The sequence below is a fragment of the Rhinoraja longicauda genome, chromosome 44 (assembly GCF_053455715.1).
Source record: "Rhinoraja longicauda isolate Sanriku21f chromosome 44, sRhiLon1.1, whole genome shotgun sequence".
Lineage (NCBI taxonomy): Eukaryota > Metazoa > Chordata > Chondrichthyes > Rajiformes > Arhynchobatidae > Rhinoraja > Rhinoraja longicauda.
The window spans coordinates 7144290-7162636 of record NC_135996.1 but is presented as its reverse complement, the minus strand read 5'-3'; the positions used below and the strand labels follow the sequence as shown (position 1 = coordinate 7162636).

Here is an 18347-nt window from a genome sequence, read left to right as displayed (position 1 = left end):
AAAAAATGAAAACATACAGTAGTCAAGTCAATTTATTTGTATAGCACATTTAAAAACAACCCACGTTGACCAAAGTGCTGCACATCTGACTAGGAAAAAAAGAAACATACAGTGGCAGGCAGCCAAACACAACGGCGCGGCCATCTTTAACAAAATGTTAATTCAGTAGCACGCAAACAGTTCACAGCGCCTCCTCAATGAGCCTCAAACGCTAGGGAGTAGAAATATGTTTTGAGCCTGGACTTAAAGGAGTCGATGGAGGGGGCAGTTCTGATCGGGAGAGGGATGCTGTTCCACAGTCTAGGAGCTGCAACCGCAAAAGCGCGGTCACCCCTGAGTTTAAGCCTAGACCGCGGGATAGTGAATAGCCCCAAGTCGGCCGATCTGAGGGACCTGGAGTTAGAGAGGGGGGTTAGAAGATTTTTGATGTAGGGGGGGGAGTGTCCATTTAGGGCTTTATACGTGAATAGGAGGAGCTTGAAGTTGATTCTGTACCGTACAGGGAGCCAGTGGAGAGAGGCCAGAATCGGGGTGATGTGGTCCCTTTTACGGGTACCCGTCAGGAGTCTCGCTGCGGCGTTTTGGACCAGTTGCAGGCGGGACAGGGAAGAGGGGAAGAAACATAGAAAATAGGTGCAGGAGTAGGCCATTCGAGCCTGCACCGCCATTCAATATGATCATGGCTGATCATCCAGCTCAGTAACCTGGAGATGCTGGTTTAAATCAAAGGTAGGCCCAAAATGCTGATGCTGGAAAAATGTTCCCGATGTTGGGGGAGTCCAGAACCAGGGGCCACACAGTCTAAGAATAAAGGGGAGGCCATTTAAAACTGAGGTGAGAAAAAAAACGTTTCCACCCAGAGAGTTGTGAATTTGTGGAATTCTCTGCCACAGAGGGCAGTGGAGGCCAAATCACTGGATGAATTTAAAAGAGAGTTAGATAGAGCTCTAGGGGCTAGTGGAATCAAGGGATATGGGGAGAAGGCAGGCACAGGTGAACAGCCACTGAGTGGCGGTGCTGGCTCAAAGGGCCAAAATGGCCTCCTCCTGCACCTATTTACTATGTTTCTATGACAGGTAGCATCTCGGGAGAGAAGGAATGGGTGACGTTTGGGGTCGAGACCCTTCTTCAGACTGATGTCAGGGGAGGGGGGCGGGACAAAGATAGGATGTGGTAGGAGACAGGAAGACTCGTGGACGAGGCTGAAGTGTGCGCTGGACGGGTTGAGGCTCTGTGATGCCCATCGCACCGCCCGGGTGGGTGGATGCCAGGCAGGGAGGAGATCTTGCGTTGGGTGGGAGAGGGGGTTTTGTAGGTGGGGACGGTTCTTTCAAACACAGCTGAGATTTCCCAGCGAGGTAAATAGACCCAAAGTAACTCAGCGTGTTACAGTAACTCAGGCAGCATCTCTGGAGAAGACACAAAGTGCTGGAGTAACTCAGCGGGTCAGGCAGCATTTAATGAGAAGACACAGTGCTGGAGTAACTCGGCAGGTCAGGCAGTATGTATGGAGTAGACACAAAGTGCTCGAGTAACTCAGCGGGACAGGCAGCATCTGTGGAGAAGAGACAAATGCAGGCACAGCAGTTAGTGTTGCATCATGCTCGGCATGTAGGTTGTCGGCTGAAGGGTCTGTTCCTGTGCTGAACTGTTCTGTGTTGAACAGAGTCATGAGGGGCTTAGACTTTTCCCTGTCTCTTCCCCAGGGTCAGGGAGTCCAACACCAGATGGCACAGGTTCTATGGTGCGAGGGGAAAGATTAAACAGGAACCTGAGGGGCAACCTTTTCACACAGAGGGAGACGGGTGTATTGAACGAGCTGCCAGAGGAGGTAATTGAGACAGGGTCTAGAACAGCATTTAAAAGACATTTGGATTCGTACATGATAGGACAGGTCAAACGCGAGCAGGTGGGACTGGTGGGGATGGGACATCTTGGTCGGTGTGGGCCGAAGGGCCTGTTCCTCTGCTTTTCAACTTGAATCGATGACGTCTCTTTCAGTGGATGAGTTCACTGGACCAGTACCGTGATGCAGAATTCTCGGTCAATTCCTTGTGGCCAAGTGCTGCAGGCTGTGGGGTCGTGGAGATAGGCCTGCTTCACACAGGCAGCGCCCTCTTGGAGCTACGTACCCTGATCCCCAGACGCTGACTTCCCTCTCGGACACATCGTCCGGCTCCTACTTGAGTTGCTTTGAGATGCACTTGTTTTCTGCTTTCTTTTCTGTGAATTAGATCCCTTGAATTTGTGTTGAATTTGCATTAAATTGAATTGTATCCCTTGAATTCAATTGAATTTGTGTTGAATTTGCATTGAATTGTATCCCTTGAAGTCAATTGAATTTGTCTTGAATTTGCATTGAATTGTATCCCTTGAATTGAATTTGAAATGAATTGTGTCCCTTGAATTGAATTCCCTTCTGTGAATTGGATCCTGTGAATTGAATTGAATTTTATTGAATTTCCATTGTGTTCCATTAAATTTGCGTTAAATTGTATCCCTTGAATTAAATTTGGATTTAATGGAAAGGGATTGAATTTGAAATTAATTGAATTTGAAATGAATTTGAAATGAATTAAATTGGTCCCTTGAATTGAATTTCTTTCTGTAATTTGGATACCTTGTTCAATCGTTTTTCTTTCAGACTAATGTTTAACGCTAATAAAAGTTGTTTAGCAAAGCAGCAACCCTGTGTTCCTGTATCACTCCTTCCTGTACTGTCCCTAATGATGGCTAGAAAGTTGCCAGTCTGAAATCCCGACCCGAAACGTCACCTATCCACGTTCTTCAGAGACGCTGAAACAAGGAACTGCAGATGCTGATTTACGAAGAAGGACACAAAGTGCAGGGGTAACTCAGTGGGTCAGGCAGCATCCCGGGAAAACATGGATAGGTGACGTTTTGGGTCGGGACCCTTCTTCAGACTGAAAAACCCAAAACGTCACCTATCCATGTTCCCCACAGATGCTGCCTGACCCGCTGAGTTACTCCAGCGTTCTGTGAAACGTCACCTATCCATGTTCCCCACAGATGCTGCCTGACCCACTGAGTTACTCCAAAATTATGTTAAATTAGACATCCATCCCTCCTAACCGTCCCTCCCACAGCGCAGCGCTCCCTCCTCACCACCCCTCACTCCCACAGCGCGGCGCTCCCTCCCTCCTCACCGCCCCTCCCTCCCACAGCACAGCGCTCTCTCCTCACCGTCCCTCCATACTTATCTACGTGGAAGGGTGCGATATTCTGTTAACGTTTACAGATCTGCAGACAAGTAGCTGGGGACAGGTGTCTGGGCCAGACGTTAGATGGGTTAAACCTGTAACAGGTTACACTGAGAGAGGCGTCAGTGGGAAAACTACCGAGTTACTCCAGCATTTTGTGTCTTCGATATTTCATTGTATTGGCTGTTTTGTCAAGAATCAAGAGCCTGGGCTTATAGTCACTGGAATTTAGAAGGATGATAGCGGATCTTATAGAAACATGTAAAATTCTTAAGGGATTGGACAGGCTAGATGCAAGAAAAATGTTCCCGATGTTCTTGGAGTCCAGAACCAGGGGTTACAGTTTAAGTTTAAGAAGGGATAGGCTATTTAGGACTTAGACGAGGAAAAACTTCACTCAGAGTTATGAGTGAGTTGGCCTCCACTGCCTTCTGTGGCAGAGAATTCCACAGATTCACAACTCTCTGGGTGAAAAAGGTTTTTCCTCATCTCAGTCCTAAATGGCCGACCCCTCATTCTTAAACTGTGTGACTCCTGGTTCTGGACTCCCCCAACACGGGGAACATTTTTCCTGCATCTAGCCTGTCCAATCCCTTAAGAATTTTACATGTTTCTCCAAGATCCCATCTCATCCTTTTAAATTCCAATGAATACAAGCCCAGTCGACCCATTCTTATGCCAGTCCTGCCATTCTGGGAATTAACCTGTAAGATCTAACTTTCTATAAGGTTCTTAAATCATCTTTCTAAATTCCAGTAAATTTAGATATAAAAGTGTTTAGCTCTGGGGCAGACTTGCCGAGATGGAGGGGCAGAGTGTGTGGGTGTGGGCTCTGTCCCCTCCCCGTGACGGTATAAAGGCACAGGTTGATGGAGCGACTCATCGCTGGCACAGAACGGGAGAGTGTGGCTGGGGAAAAGGGACAGGATGTTCAGGACAGTGTTTCTCGTTTGCTGCTTCTCCCTCCCCACTCTGGGACAGGGTAGGTACCAGGGGAGTTCGGGGTGGATGAGGGTCGGGGGGGGCTTTCTGTCACCAACTGGGGGAACGAGAACCCCCCAAAGACGTGCGGGTGTTTGTGAGTTAATCGTCGCTCTGTAAAACGTGTGGGGAAGGGACGAGAAAGTGAGATTTCATAGAACTAGGGTTCAGTTTCAGTTTATGGTCACGTGTACCGAGGTTCAGTGAAAAGCTTTTCGTTGCGTGCTATCCAGTCAGCGGAACGACAATACATGATTACAATCAAGCCATTTACAGTGTAAACATAGAAAATAGGTGCAGGATGAGGCCATTCAGCCCTTCGAGCCAGCACCGCCATTCAATATGATCATAGCTGATCATTCCAAATCAGTACCCGGTTCCTGCTTTTTCTCCATATCCCCTGATTCCTTTAGCTCTAAGGTGCTGTCTGTGTGGAGTTTGTACGTTCTCCCAGTGACCTACGTGGGTTTTCTCTGAGATCTTCAGTTTCCTCCCACACTCCAAAGATGTACAGATTTGTAGGTTAATTGGCTTGGAATAAATGTTAAAATTGTCCCTAGTGTGTGTAGGATAGTGTTAGTGTGCGGGGATCGCCGGTCGGTGCGGACCTGGTGGGCCGAAGGACATGTTTCCGTGCTGTATCTCTAAACGAAACAAAACTAAATGAAACAAAATTGAACTAAACTGAATTAAAGTAAAGTAAACTAAACTATAAACGAATGCCAAAGGCGTGCAGGGTTAGTTGGCGTCAGTGTGAGGGTGTGGGGGAAATGGGATTTGTGGGCACACGTAGCAGCAGACGGGCATTGGCACGGTTCGCAGCGGGCAAAGCCACTGCCTCACGGCGCCAGAGACGGGTTCGATCCCAACCTCTGGCGCTGTCTGTGCGGAGTTTGCATGTTCTCCCTGTGGGTGTGAGGGGGGGGGGGGGGGGGGAGGTGAGTCGCAGCGCACGGTGGCGCAGCGGGTAGAGCTGCGGCCTCACGGCGCCAGAGACCCGGGCTCGATCCTGACTCAGTGACCTGCCGTTGTCCTGAATTAGATGACGTGACCAGAGGGATCTCGGTGGAGCAGAGGGCGCTGCCCGTGGTTGGGTCGCTGACGGCGGGGGACGGGGCAACGCTACAAACACGGGCAGAACTCGCCAAGAGGGGGGCGGTCTTCGCCTTTCCCCGTGAATGCCCGGACGCCCGCAACATTGGCACCATCTGCCAGTACGTGGGGCAGAGGAAGACCGAGACGCCCGATTGGTCCAGCCACAACCGCAGACAACTCCGCTACCAGGCCGACGCGCTGCAGAGAATGGAGGACGCGTACGCCAAGTGTTGCGGTGGTGACAACGTGTGGACGCGGCTGCACTGTGCGCTGGACGGGGTGAGACTCCGCGATGTCCATCGCACCGCCTGGGGGGGGGGAGGGGGGTGGTTGCCAGGTGGGGGGGCGGGGGCTTATGTTGGGTGGGGGGGGGGGGGAGAGGGAGTTTTGTACGTGGGGAGGGTTCTTTCAAACACAGCTGAGATTTCCCAGTGAGGTAAATAGACCCAAAGTAACTCAGCGGGTCAGGCAGCATCTATGGAGAAGTCACAAAGTGCTGGAGTGACTCAGTGGGTCAGGCAGCATCTATGGAGAAATACAGAGTGCTGGAGTAACTCAGCAGGTCAGGCATCATCTATAGAGAAATACAGAGTGCTGGAGTAACTCAGCAGGTCAGGCAGCATCTATGGAGAAGAGACAAAGTGCTGGAGTGACTCAGTGTGTCAGGCAGCATCTATGGAGAAATACAGAGTGCTGGAGTAACTCAGCAGGTCAGGCAGCATCTATGGAGAAGAGACAAAGTGCTGGAGTAACTCAGCAGGTCAGGTAGCATCTATGGAGAAGAGACAAATGCAGGCACAGGAGTTAGTCTTGCATCATGCTCGGCGTGTACATTGTCGGTTGAAGGGTCTGTTTCTGTGCTGAACTGTTCTGTGTTGAACAGAGTCATGAGGGGCTTAGACTTTTCCCTGTCTCTTCCCTAGGGTTCAGGGAGTCCAACACCAGAGGGCACAGGTTCTATGGTGAGAGGGGAAAGGTTAAACAGGAACCTGAGGGGCAACTTTTTCACACAGAGGGAGATGGGTGTATGGAACGAGCTGCCAGAGGAGGTAGTTGAGGCAGGGACTAGAACAGCATTTAAAGGACATTTGGACACGTACATGGATATGACACGCTAAGAAGGATATGGGCCAAACATGGGCAGGTGGGACGAGTGGGGATGGGTCATCTTGGTCGGTGTGGGCCGGTTTCCGTGCTGTGTTGCTCAATGACTCTCAGTGGCTTCGGCCTGGTTTGGTACCTGGGTTAGTACGGAGGGGTTGGGCTGAAGGGCCTGTTTCTGTTTCAACCTGAATCGCCGACGTCTCTTTCAGTGGATGAGTTCACTGGACCAGTACTGTGATGAAGAATTCTCGATCAAGACCTTGCGGCACAAGTGCTGCATGTTGTGGGGGGAGAAGAGATACCACTGCTTCACAGTGGCAGCGCCCTCTGGGAGCTACGTACCCTGATCCACAGACGCTGACTTCCGTCCCGGACACACCGGCCGGCTCCTACACGAGATGCTTTGAGGTGCATTTGTTTTGCTGCTTCCTTTTTTGTGAATTGGATCCTTTGAATTGAATTTGAATTTGAATTGAATTTCCATTGTGTCCCTTGAATTTCCATTGAATTGAATTGTATCCCTTGAATTGAATTGAATTTTTGTTGAATTTCCATTGAATTGAATTGTATCCCTTGAATTGAATTAAATTTGTGTTGAATTGAATTGAATTATGTCCCTTAAATTGAATTTGAAAATTATTAACTTGTGTCCCTTGAATTGAACTCCCTTTTGTGAATTGGATCCTTTGAAATAAACGGAATTTTATTGAATTTCCATTGTATACCTTGAATTTTCATTAAATTTGCATTGAATTGTATCCGTTGAATTAAATTTGGATTTAATGGGATGGAATTGAATTTGAATTCAATTCAATTTGAATTGGATTTGAAATTAATTGAATTGGTCCCTTGAATTGAATTCCTGTCTGTGATTTGGATACCTTGTTCAATCGTTTTCTTTCAGACTAATGTTTAACGCTAATAAAAAGTTGTTTCGCAAAGCAGCAACCCTGTGTTCCTGTATCTATCCTTCCTGTTCTTTCCCTAATGATGGCTGGAAAGTTACCAGTCTGAAATCACAACCCAAAACGTCACCTATCCACATTCCCCAGAGACGCTGAAGCAAGGAACAGTAGATGCTGGTTTCCAAAGGACACAAAGTGCAGGGGTAACTCAGTGGTCAGGCAGCATCCCGGAAAAACATGATAGGCGACGTTTTGGGTTGGGACCCTTCTTCAGACTGAAAAACCCAAAACGCCACCTATCCATGTTCCCCAGAGATGCTGCCTGACCCGCTGAGTTACTCCAGCACTCTGAAACGTCACCTATCCACGTTCTCCACAGATGCTGCCTGACCCGCTGAGTTACTCCAGATTTTTTTTTTAATTGGCCGTCCCACAGCGCAACGCTCCCTCCTCTCCGCCCCTCCCTCCCTCTCAACCGTCCTCTCCTTCCTCACCGCTCCTCCCTCCCTCCCTCCCACAGCACGGCGCTCCCTCCTCACCGCGCCTCCATACGTGTCTACGTGGAAGGGTGAGGTATTCTGTTAACGTTTACAGAGCTGGAGACAGGTGTCTGGGCCAGACGTTAGATGGGTTAAACCTGTAACAGATTTCACTGAGAGAGGCGCCAGTGACATTAATAACAAGTAGCCCGAGACGGAGGGGCAGAGTGTGTGGGTGTGGGCTCTGTCCCCTCCCCACGACGGTATAAAGGCACAGGTTGATGGAGCAACTCATCGCTGGCACAGAACGGGAGAGTGTGGCTGGTGAGAAGGGACAGGATGTTCAGGACAGTGTTTCTCGTTTGCTGCTTCTCCCTCCCCACTCTGGGACAGGGTAGGTACCGGGGGAGTTCAGGGTGGCTGAGGGTCGGGGGCTTTGTGTCACCAACCGGGGGAACGAGACCCCCCCAAAGACGTGCGGGTGTTTGTGAGTTAATCGTCCCTCTGTAAAACATGTGGGGAAGGGACGAGGAAGTGAGATTTCATAGAACTAGCGTTTAGTTTCAGTTTATGGTCACGTGTACCGAGGTTCAGTGAAAAGCTTTTCGTTGCGTGCTATCCAGTCAGCGGAACGACAATACATGATTACAATCAAGCCATTTACAGTGTAAACATAGAAAATAGGTGCAGGAGTAGGCCATTCAGCCCTTCAATATGATCATGGCTGATCACCCTAAATCAGTACCCCGTTCCTGCTTTCTCCCCATATCCCCTGATTCCTTTAGCTCTAAGAACTAAATCTAACTATATCTAAGGTGGTGCAGCGGTAGAGTTCCTAGTTGCTAGTTTTTTGCTACGTTTTACTTTGATAAATACAGATACTCCTCGACTTACGATATTTCTACCTTACAATGGTTGAAAAGCGGTACACATTCAGTAGAAACTGTACTCCGTATTTTGAATTTTGATCTTTTTCCGGGCTGGCAATTCTGTTTTTCAATTACCGTACAGTACTGTATTCAATAAATGACATGAGATATTCAACACTTTATTATAAAATAGGCATTGTGCTCGATGATTTTGCCCAACGGTAGGCTAATGTAAGTGTTCTGAGCACATTTAAGTTAGGCTAGGTTAGGCTATGATGTTCAGTAGGTTAGGTGGCTGTGATGTTGTTGGTAGTTTAGGTGGCGATAAGGTTGGGTAGGTTAGGTGGCTGTGATGTTGTTTGTTAGTTTAGGTGGCTATGATGTTGGGTAGGTTAGGTGGCTGTGATGTTGGGTAGGTTAGGTGGCTATGATGTTGGGTAGGTTAGGTGGCTGTGATGTTGGGTAGGTTAGGTAGCTATGATGTTGGGTAGGTTAGGTGGCTGTGATGTTGGGTAGGTTAGGTGGCTGTGATGTTGGGTAGGTTAGGTGGCTGTGATGTTGGGTAGGTTAGGTGGCTGTGATGTTGGGTAGGTTAGGTGGCTATGATGTGGGTAGGTTAGGTGGCTATGATGTTGGGTAAACATAGAAACATAGAAAATAGGTGCAGGAGTAGGCCATTCGGCCCTTCGAGCCTGCCCCGCCATTCAATATGATCATAGCTGATCATCCAACTCAGTATCCCGTACCTACCTTCTCTCCATACCCCTTGATCCCTTTAGCCACAAGGGCCACATCTAACTCCCTCTTAAATATAGCCAATGAACTGGCTTCAACTACCTTCTGTAGCGGAGAATTCCACAGATTCACCACTCTCCGTGTGAAAAACAGCTCAAATCATCCATCTAAGCTGGTCTAATTTGCTCACGTTTGCTCCATATCCCTCCAAAGCTTCCCTATCCCTGAATCCGACCACCATCCATGCACTCCACCGCCTGCCGGAATTATTTCTCCACAGAACGTAGATTTTGCTATTTACAGCATTTGAAGGAAATAAAGACAAAGGTTAGGTGGCTATGATGTTGGGTAGGTTAGGTGGCTATGATGTGGGTAGGTTAGGTGGCTATGATGTTGGGTAGGTTAGGTGGCTATGATGTTGGGTAGGTTGGGTGGCTGTGATGTTGGGTAGGTTAGGTGGCTATGATGTTGGGTAGGTTAGGTGGCTAGGATGTTGGGTAGGTTAGGTGGCTATGATGTTGGGCAGGCTAGGCTAGGCTATGATGTTGGGTGGGTTAGGTGGCTATGATGTTGGGCAGGCTAGGCTAGGCTATGATGTTGGGTGGGTTAGGTGGCTATGATGTTGGGTAGGTTAGGTGGCTATGATGTGGGTAGGTTAGGTGGCTATGATGTGGGTAGGTTAGGTGGCTATGATGTGGGTAGGTTAGGTGTATTAAATGCATTTTCGACTTACGATATTTTTGATTTACCATGGGTTTATCGTAACGTAAGCCCATCGTAAGTCAAGGAGCACCTGTAGTTATTTGTGCTTTTCACCATGTGCTTCCTCTTTTTATTGTTCCGAATCCTTGAATCCCCGGAGAGAAGGAATGGGCGACGTTTCGGGTCGAGACCCTTCTTCAGAACCCGAAACGTCACCCGTCCCTTCTCTACAGAGACGCTGCCTGCCCCGGTGAGTTACTCCGGCTTTTTTGTGTGTCCGTCTTCGGTTTAAACCAGTTCCTTCTTTTACACAAATATTTCATTACATTCGGGCAGGTCGCAGGATACGGTTCGCCTTTCCCCGGAAGCATCCGTCCGCAGAAAACATCGGCGACATCTGTCAGAAAATCATTTGGCGCCAGACAGAGCCCAAGGATTTGTACACCGCTCACAGCGTCCACCTCTACAACCAAGCCAAGGCCCTGAAGCTGATGGAGACATCCTACACAAAGTGTTGTGATGGAGATACCATGTGGATACGGCTGGCTTGTGCCACGGAAAAGGTGAGGCACATCTCGGTGGGCGGGGGCGGGGGGGGGGGGGGGGGGGGGAGGGAGGAGGGTAGGTGGGGACCACAGACCCTTCGTCGGTTCTTTCGAACACAGTTGGGAGTAAATGGACCCAAAGTGCTGGAGTAACTCAGCGGGTCAGGCAGCATCTGTGGGGAACGTGGATAGGTGACGTTTCACAGAGTGCTGGAGTAACTCAGCGGGTCAGGCAGCATCTGTGGAGAACGTAGATAGGTGACGTTTCACAGAGTGCTGGAGTAACTCAGCGGGTCAGGCAGCATCTGTGGAGAACGTAGATAGGTGACGTTTCACAGAGTGCTGGAGTAACTCAGCAGGTCAGGCAGCATCTGTGGAGAACGTAGATAGGTGACGTTTCACAGAGTGCTGGAGTAACTCAGCGGGTCAGGCAGCATCTGTGGAGAACGTAGATAGGTGACGTTTCACAGAGTGCTGGAGTAACTCAGCGGGTCAGGCAGCATCTGTGGAGAACATGGATAGGTGACGTTTCACAGAGTGCTGGAGTAACTCCGGGTCAGGCAGCATCTGTGGAGAACATGGATAGGTGACGTTTCACAGAGTGCTGGAGTAACTCCGGGTCAGGCAGCATCTGTGGAGAACGTGGATAGGTGACGTTTCAAGTCAGGACTCTTCTTCAGACTGCTTGTGGTGGGAGGGAGAGAAGGGGTGAGAGGGGTGAGGAGGAGAGGGTGAGACAATGAGGGGGGAAAAGAGGGGGAGGAGGTTAGGAGGGAGGGGGTGAAGTGGGGAGAGGGGGAGGAGGAGAGGGGGAGGAGGAGAGGGGGGGAGAATGCTTGTACCAAAACATAAGATCAAATTCTGAGAAACAAGGAACTGCAGATGCAGCTTCACAAACAAAACACACAAAGTGCTGGAGTATCTCAGCGGGTCAGGCAGCATCTCTGGAGAAAACCTTTTCACACAGAGGGTGGTGGGTTTTTTGCTACGAGCTGCCAGAGGAGGTAGCTGAGGCAGGACTATCACTGCTGGTGGGGTTAGCCTGGATGGGCAGCTGGGTTAGTATGGATGGGGTTGGGGCCGAAGGGCCTGGTTCTGTGCGGGTGTAAACCTGGGGATTCCCAATGTGTCTTGCAGTGGAAGAGGTCTCTGGAGTTCTTCTGCCTGGATGACTTTGCAACCGGAGAAAAGCTGCACCATTGTTGCGCGGTGCGGGACATGATGAGATACGACTGCTTCAACGAAGCGGCACCGGCATGGAGCTACAGCGGGTGAAGCCCAGCCCTCGAAGGTGCCCTCTCCCCTCACAACGACTTCCCTCTCGGACAGCCCGGCCGGCCTCTACACCAGTCGCTTCGAGTTGCATTTGATTTCTTTTCTGTGAATTGGATCCCTTGAATTGAATTGAATTTTAATTGAATTTGAAATGGGTTTGAATTGAACTGAATTTGAAATGGGTTTGAATTGAATTTGTTGAATTGAATTTGATTTTAATTGAATTTGAATTGAATTTCAATTGTAATTGAATTGAATTTGGAATTGATCAAGCAGTCAATCAATTAATTCATTCATTAATCAATTAACTAATTAATTACTTAATTACTTCATTCATCCAATTTGAAATAGATCTGAATTGAACTGAATTTGAACAGTATTTAAATTGAATCCCTTGAATTGAATTTGGATTGAATGGAATTGAATTTGAATTAGATTAATTAGGTAGAAAACCCACACAGATCACCGGGAGAACGTACAACCTCCGTAAAGACAGCGCCCATAGGTGGGATCGAACCCGGATCTCCAGCGCTGCAAGGCAGCAACTCTACCGCTGCACCACCCAGCGGAACGGGATCTATAAATTAAACTAAAAACACCTTGAAGTTTTGAGAATGAATAACGAGGCCGAGATGTGGTTGGTAGGTTTTAAAGCCATTTAATAAATCTCTCAGTTTTGATGACCCCTTTAACATGAAGTCCAAGGCACTTGGCACAGTGAATAGGTTTAAACCGTTGACTAGACACGGTCAGATGCTGTACAGGGCGACTCTGCACACTTGACCGAAACAGCCAAGAATCAAATGGTGGCAGAGTGTCTGACCGGGGAACAAGCAACAGGATAAATGTTTTGCAAATGTCACCACACAGCTCAGTACGTGTCTATATGTGGACTGTGTGGGGCTCAGTGGGACTGATAGGTCAAGTTGGGGGAAGGGGCTGAGGAACAAGTTAATCTTTAGCCCAGACTCCTTTGTACATCTGCCTCCCCACACATTTCCTTCTGACAGACAGCCGTCTGTAGTGCCATAAGGCAGGGCCCATCAATGGTATTGGTCGCAGGCTGGCAACAATTGGCATCGCACAAAAGTTTACCCGCTCCTCCCATTAGTCTCGAGTTGGTCGCTATTTGTAAGTGACCTCCTCATGTCCCAGACCGGCAGCCATTTGCAGTGTACCTCACTGACTCCCATTGTCCCAGACTAGCGGCCATTTGTAGTGTACCTCACAATGACTGCCATTGTCCCAGACTGGTGGCCATTTGTAGTGTACCTCACAATGACTGCCATTGTCCCAGGCAGGCGGCCATTTGTAGTGTACCTCACAATGACTACCATTGCCCCAGGCAGGCAGCCATTTGTAGTGTACCTCAATGATTGCCTTTGCCCCAGACTGGTGGCCATTTGCAGTGTACCACATAATGACTGCCATTGTCCCAGACCGGCGGCTATTTGCAGTGTAACTCAATGACTACCATTGTCCCAGGCAGGCGGCCATTTGCAGGGTACCTCAATGACTGCCATTGTCCCAGACTGGCGGCCATTTGTAGTGTACCTCACAATGACTACCATTGCCCCAGACCGGTGGCCATTTGTAGTGTTCCTCACAATGAGTACCATTGCCCCAGGCAGGTGGCCATTTGCAGTGTACCTCAATGACTACCATTGCCCTAGACCGGCGGCCATTTGCTGTATACATCGCTAGTTTACATTAACCCAAACTCGCAAATCCCATCTGGGGGCTGCAATTTGTAACTCTGGGAGAGTAGCTGCAAATATCTGAGCCTTAACCTTGTCGTGACTGGCTTCTAATTTATAGCTGCCAGCCAGATGACAGGAAGCTACTGATAACAGACACATGCTGAATAATCAATAGAAAAGCAGTACAAATTAATTCATCTCTAGATGACAGAAGATGCTTACTTCCACATTGTTTTTAATCATCAATCTTTCCGGAAAGGATGAATCAAATCCTGACCTTTGGCTGAACCACCTTTTAAAATATTTTGGAAGTTTGCCATACAGATAATAAAAAATAAAAAATCTCTAAAGAGTCCGACCAAGGGTTATTTGGAAATTACAAACAGTTATCAGGCAATTAATATTAGGGTAATTCTAGCATTAAAGCCGTGCATTTCTAAACAAGTTATCGTTATCTAGTCCTCTATAAACCCTTACCTGATTTGCTCTGTGCTCTAGTTTGTGGGTTTCTCCACCGATTAAGGAATTTCATTGTTCATTTTCGGGACTGACTATCCCGACGTTTAAGAAATAGTTAGACAGGTACGTGGATAGGACAGGTTTGGAGGGATATGGGCTAAACGCAGGCAGGTGGGACCAGCGTAGCTGGGACATGTTGGCCAGTGTGGGCAAGTTGGGCCGAAGGGCCTGCATCCACGCTGTATCACTCTAGGATATATAAATCACTCTTGATCTTTGTCCATGTGTCCCATTGTCTGTATCAGCGAATACCCCAATGGTACGGAACATAGAGCGATCCTTCATTTGTTGCCGTTACTGCATCTAAACTGCTGAGACTGGATCGACAACTCTTCACCTTCCCCCTTGTGTGACCAGGAATCCAGATTGATTATCAACTGCCTGCTGTTTTAAAACTCCTCCAGAATTCTCTCCCAGTCCCTACCATTCTTACTTGTCCTGAGTTCCACGTGACTCCAATGTTCAGATACAGCATGGAGCCAGGCCCTTCGGCCCACTGAGTCCATGCCGACCGCCGATCACCCGTTCAAACAAGTTCCACTTTCTCATCTGCAGTCTGAAGAAGGGTCTCGACCCGAAACGTCACCCATTCCTTCTCTCCCGAGATGCTGCCTGACCTGCTGAGTTACTCCAGCATTTTGTGAATAAACCGCTTTCTCATCCACTCCTTACACCCTGGGGGCAGTTTACAGAGGGCCAATTAACCTACAAACCCACACGGCTTTTGGATGTAGAAACATAGAAAATAGGCACGGCAGAAGGCCATTCTGCCCTTCGAGCCAGCACCGCCATTCAATATGATCATGGCTGATCATCCACAATCAGTACCCCGTTCCTGCTTTCTCCCCACATCCCTTGATTCCGTTAGCCCTAAGAGCTAAATCTAACTCTCTCTTTGAAAACATCCAGTGAATTGGCCTCCACTGCCTTCTGTGGCAGAGAATTCCACAGAGAAAAGATATAGGTGACGTTTCAGGTCGAGACCCTTCTTCAGACTAAATCTGCCTAAATGTTTCCTAGACATTGTGATCGTCCCTGCCTCAACTACCTCACCCAGCAGCTCGTTCCATACACCCACCACCCTCTGTGTGAAAAAGTTCCGATTAAATCTCCCCCCCCCACCTTAACTCTACAGTATATCCTCTGGTTCTCTTGTGTAGGTAGGAACTGCAGGCACTGGTTTAAACTGAAGATAGACACAAAATGCTGGAGTAACTCAGCGGGACAGGCAGCATCTCTGGGGAAAAGGAATAGGTGACGTTTTGGGTCGAGCCTGAAGAAAGGTCACCTACTCCTTCTCTCCAGATGCTGACTGACCCCACTGAGTTACTCCAGCATTTTGTGCCCACCATTACTACTACCGTCACTTTCTCCACAGACACTGCCCCTACGTTCTGCTCTCAACCACCTCCCCAACTCAATTTCAACTTGGAAATGGATAAACAAGGAACTGCAGAGGTTTGAGTGGACTCCTCGGTTCAGGCAGCATCTTTGGAGAACATGGGTCAGGTGATGTTTCAGATCAGGATCCTTCTGCAGAGACCAAAAGCCTCTTAAATACTACTAGTTTACTTTGGTTTACAGATATAGGGCGGAAACCAGCCCTTTGGCCCACTGAGTCCACACTGACCAATGATGCTGCCTGACCCGCTGAGTTACTCCAGCACTCTGTGAAACGTCACCTATCCATGTTCTCCACAGATGCTGCCTGACCCGCTGAGTTACTCCAGCACTCTGTGAAACGTCACCTATCCATGTTCTCCACAGATGCTGCCTGACCCGCTGAGTTACTCCAGCACTCTGTGAAACGTCACCTACCCATGTTCTCCACAGATGCTGCCTGACCCGCTGAGTTACTGCAGTACTCTTTTCTCCCAAACTATGGGATTCAATCATAAGTCATAGCAGCAGAATTAGGCCATTCGGCCCATCAAATCTACTCTGCCATTCAGTCATAGGTGATCAATCTTTCCCTCTCAACCCCATTCTCCTGCCTTCTCCCGATAACCCCTGACACCCGCACTAATCAAGAATCTATCTATCTGCCTTAACAATATCCATTAACGGCCTCCACAGCCGTCTGTGGCAATGAATTCCACAGATTCACCACCCTCTGACTAAAGAAATTCCTCCTCATCTCCTTCCTAAAGGAACATCCTTTAATTCTGAGGCAGTGCCCTCTGGTCCTAGACTCTCCCACTAGTGGAAACATCCTCTCCACATCCACTCTATCCAGGCCTTTCTACCTTATCGGGCTTCCATTTTTTCAGAAACATAGCAAATAGGTACAGAAGGAGGCCATTCGACCCTTCGAGCCAACAGCACCATTCAATATGATCATGGCTAATCGTACAAAATCGGTACCCTGTGCCTGCTTCTTCCTCATATCCCTTGATTCCGTTAGCCCTAAGAGCTAAATCTAACTCTCTCTCAAAAACATCCAGTGAATTGGCCTCCACTGCCTTCTGTGGCAGAGAATTCCACAGATTCATAACTCTGGGTGAAAAGGTTTTTCCTCATCTCAGTCCTAAATGGCCGACCCCTTATTCTTAAACTGTGTGTGACCCCTGGTTCTGGAATCCCCCAACATGGGGAACATTTTGCCTGCATCTAGCCTGTCCAATCCTCTAAGAATTTTAGATGTTTCCATAAGATCCCCTCTCATCCGTCTAAATTCCAGTGAATACAAGCCCAGTCGTCCCATTCTTTCCTCGTATGTCAGTCCCGCCACCCCTGGTGAACCTATGCTGCACTGCCTATTTTGGTTCATATATTTATACCATTTGGGCGCTCATGGCAAATGCTCTCCTCTCCCTCTTCCTCCCGCCCACGCCAAAATGTTCCACACCCGAGATCCGCTGTAGAGTTCGCTTCTTGGCGGCTCCAGTCCGTTTGAGGTCGGTTTCCCGGGTTTTGTGGACCTCTCGTGATCCTTGCTTGGCGGGAGCCTGGGGGCGGGGTGGTCCAAATCGGGGTTCAGTTCAGACCGGAACGAAAGCCCCCCTCCGGCCGTCCCCCCATTTCCCCCCCTCGCTTTTAAAATCATCCCAGAGTGAGGGGTAAGAGTGTCCGGATGGGGGGGGGTTTGAGAAAGCGTTAATGGGGTTCAGGGTGTTGGCAACTCCTCGATCCCCGTTCCTGGTGGTCCTAGTAGCTGCTGGAGCTGGTGCAGGGGGTGGGGTAGGAGGGCGGGCTGGAGGGGCTGGGTGCGGAGACGGGATGGCCGTCGGAGGTCGGCGGGGCGCTGGAGAGGGGTTCGGCGGTCGCTCCCGGCAGCTGTTGCTGCTGGCGGCGAAGGCAGTCGGCGATCAGGCCCGGCAAGGCCTGGAAACTGCTGGTCAGGACCTCCAGCTTCCTCTCCAGGCTCAGTATCTGCCGCTCCAGCTCCTCGCCCCGGTCGTTCAGCTCCGTGATCAGGTCGTACATGATGGTCTGCATCTGTCGGGGGGGGTCACACACAGGCACAGAGTCACGGGGTGGAAGAGACACAGACACACAGGCACAGAGTCATGGGGTGGAAGAGACACAGAGAGACACAGGCACAGAGTCACGGGGTGGAAGAGACACAGACACACAGGCACAGAGTCACGGGGTGGAAGAGAACCAGAGAGACACAGACACACACGCACAGAGTCACGGGGTGGAAGAGACACAGACACACAGGCACAGAGTCACGGGGTGGAAGAGAACCAGAGACACTGAGACACACAGGCACAGAGTCACGGGGTGGAAGAGACACAGACACACAGGCACAGAGTCACGGGGTGGAAGAGAACCAGAGAGACACAGGCACAGAGTCACGGGGTGGAAGAGACACAGAGACACTGAGACACACAGGCACAGAGTCACGGGGTGGAAGAGACACAGAGACACTGAGACACACAGGCACAGAGTCACGGGGTGGAAGAGACACAGAGACACTGAGACACACAGGCACAGAGTCACGGGGTGGAAGAGACACTGAGACACAGGCACAGAGTCACGGGGTGGAAGAGACACAGAGACACTGAGACACACAGGCACAGAGTCACGGGGTGGAAGAGACACTGAGACACAGGCACAGAGTCACGGGGTGGAAGAGACACAGACACACAGGCACAGAGTCACGGGGTGGAAGAGAACCAGAGACACTGAGACACACAGGCACAGAGTCACGGGGTGAAGGAGACACAGAGAAAGAGAGACTGAGAAACACAGACAGAGTCACGGAGTGAAAG

General features: G+C 49.4%; 2 protein-coding genes and 1 long non-coding RNA gene across 3 annotated transcripts in view; 2 read left to right on the top strand and 1 right to left on the bottom strand.

The window, feature by feature from the left end:
• Positions 1-476: 476 nt before the first annotated feature.
• On the top strand, positions 477-14274 carry LOC144612407 (uncharacterized). Its single transcript, XR_013549663.1, has 3 exons — positions 477-729; positions 10428-10654; positions 11774-14274. It is a non-coding gene; the product is annotated as an uncharacterized LOC144612407 (long non-coding RNA).
• Positions 4120-6798, top strand: LOC144612309 (extracellular matrix protein 1-like). The gene is made up of 3 exons (XM_078431889.1): positions 4120-4203; positions 5245-5576; positions 6611-6798. Exons 1-3 carry the CDS (start codon positions 4149-4151, stop codon positions 6746-6748), a joined length of 525 nt encoding a protein of 174 aa, XP_078288015.1. The 5' UTR covers positions 4120-4148; the 3' UTR covers positions 6749-6798.
• LOC144612402 (small conductance calcium-activated potassium channel protein 2-like) overlaps positions 12540-18347 on the bottom strand; it is a 75512-nt gene continuing 69704 nt past the window's right edge. The window contains 1 exon segment of the mRNA XM_078432010.1: positions 12540-17568. Within this exon segment, the coding sequence (XP_078288136.1) occupies positions 17278-17568 (291 nt within the window). The 3' untranslated portion in view covers positions 12540-17277.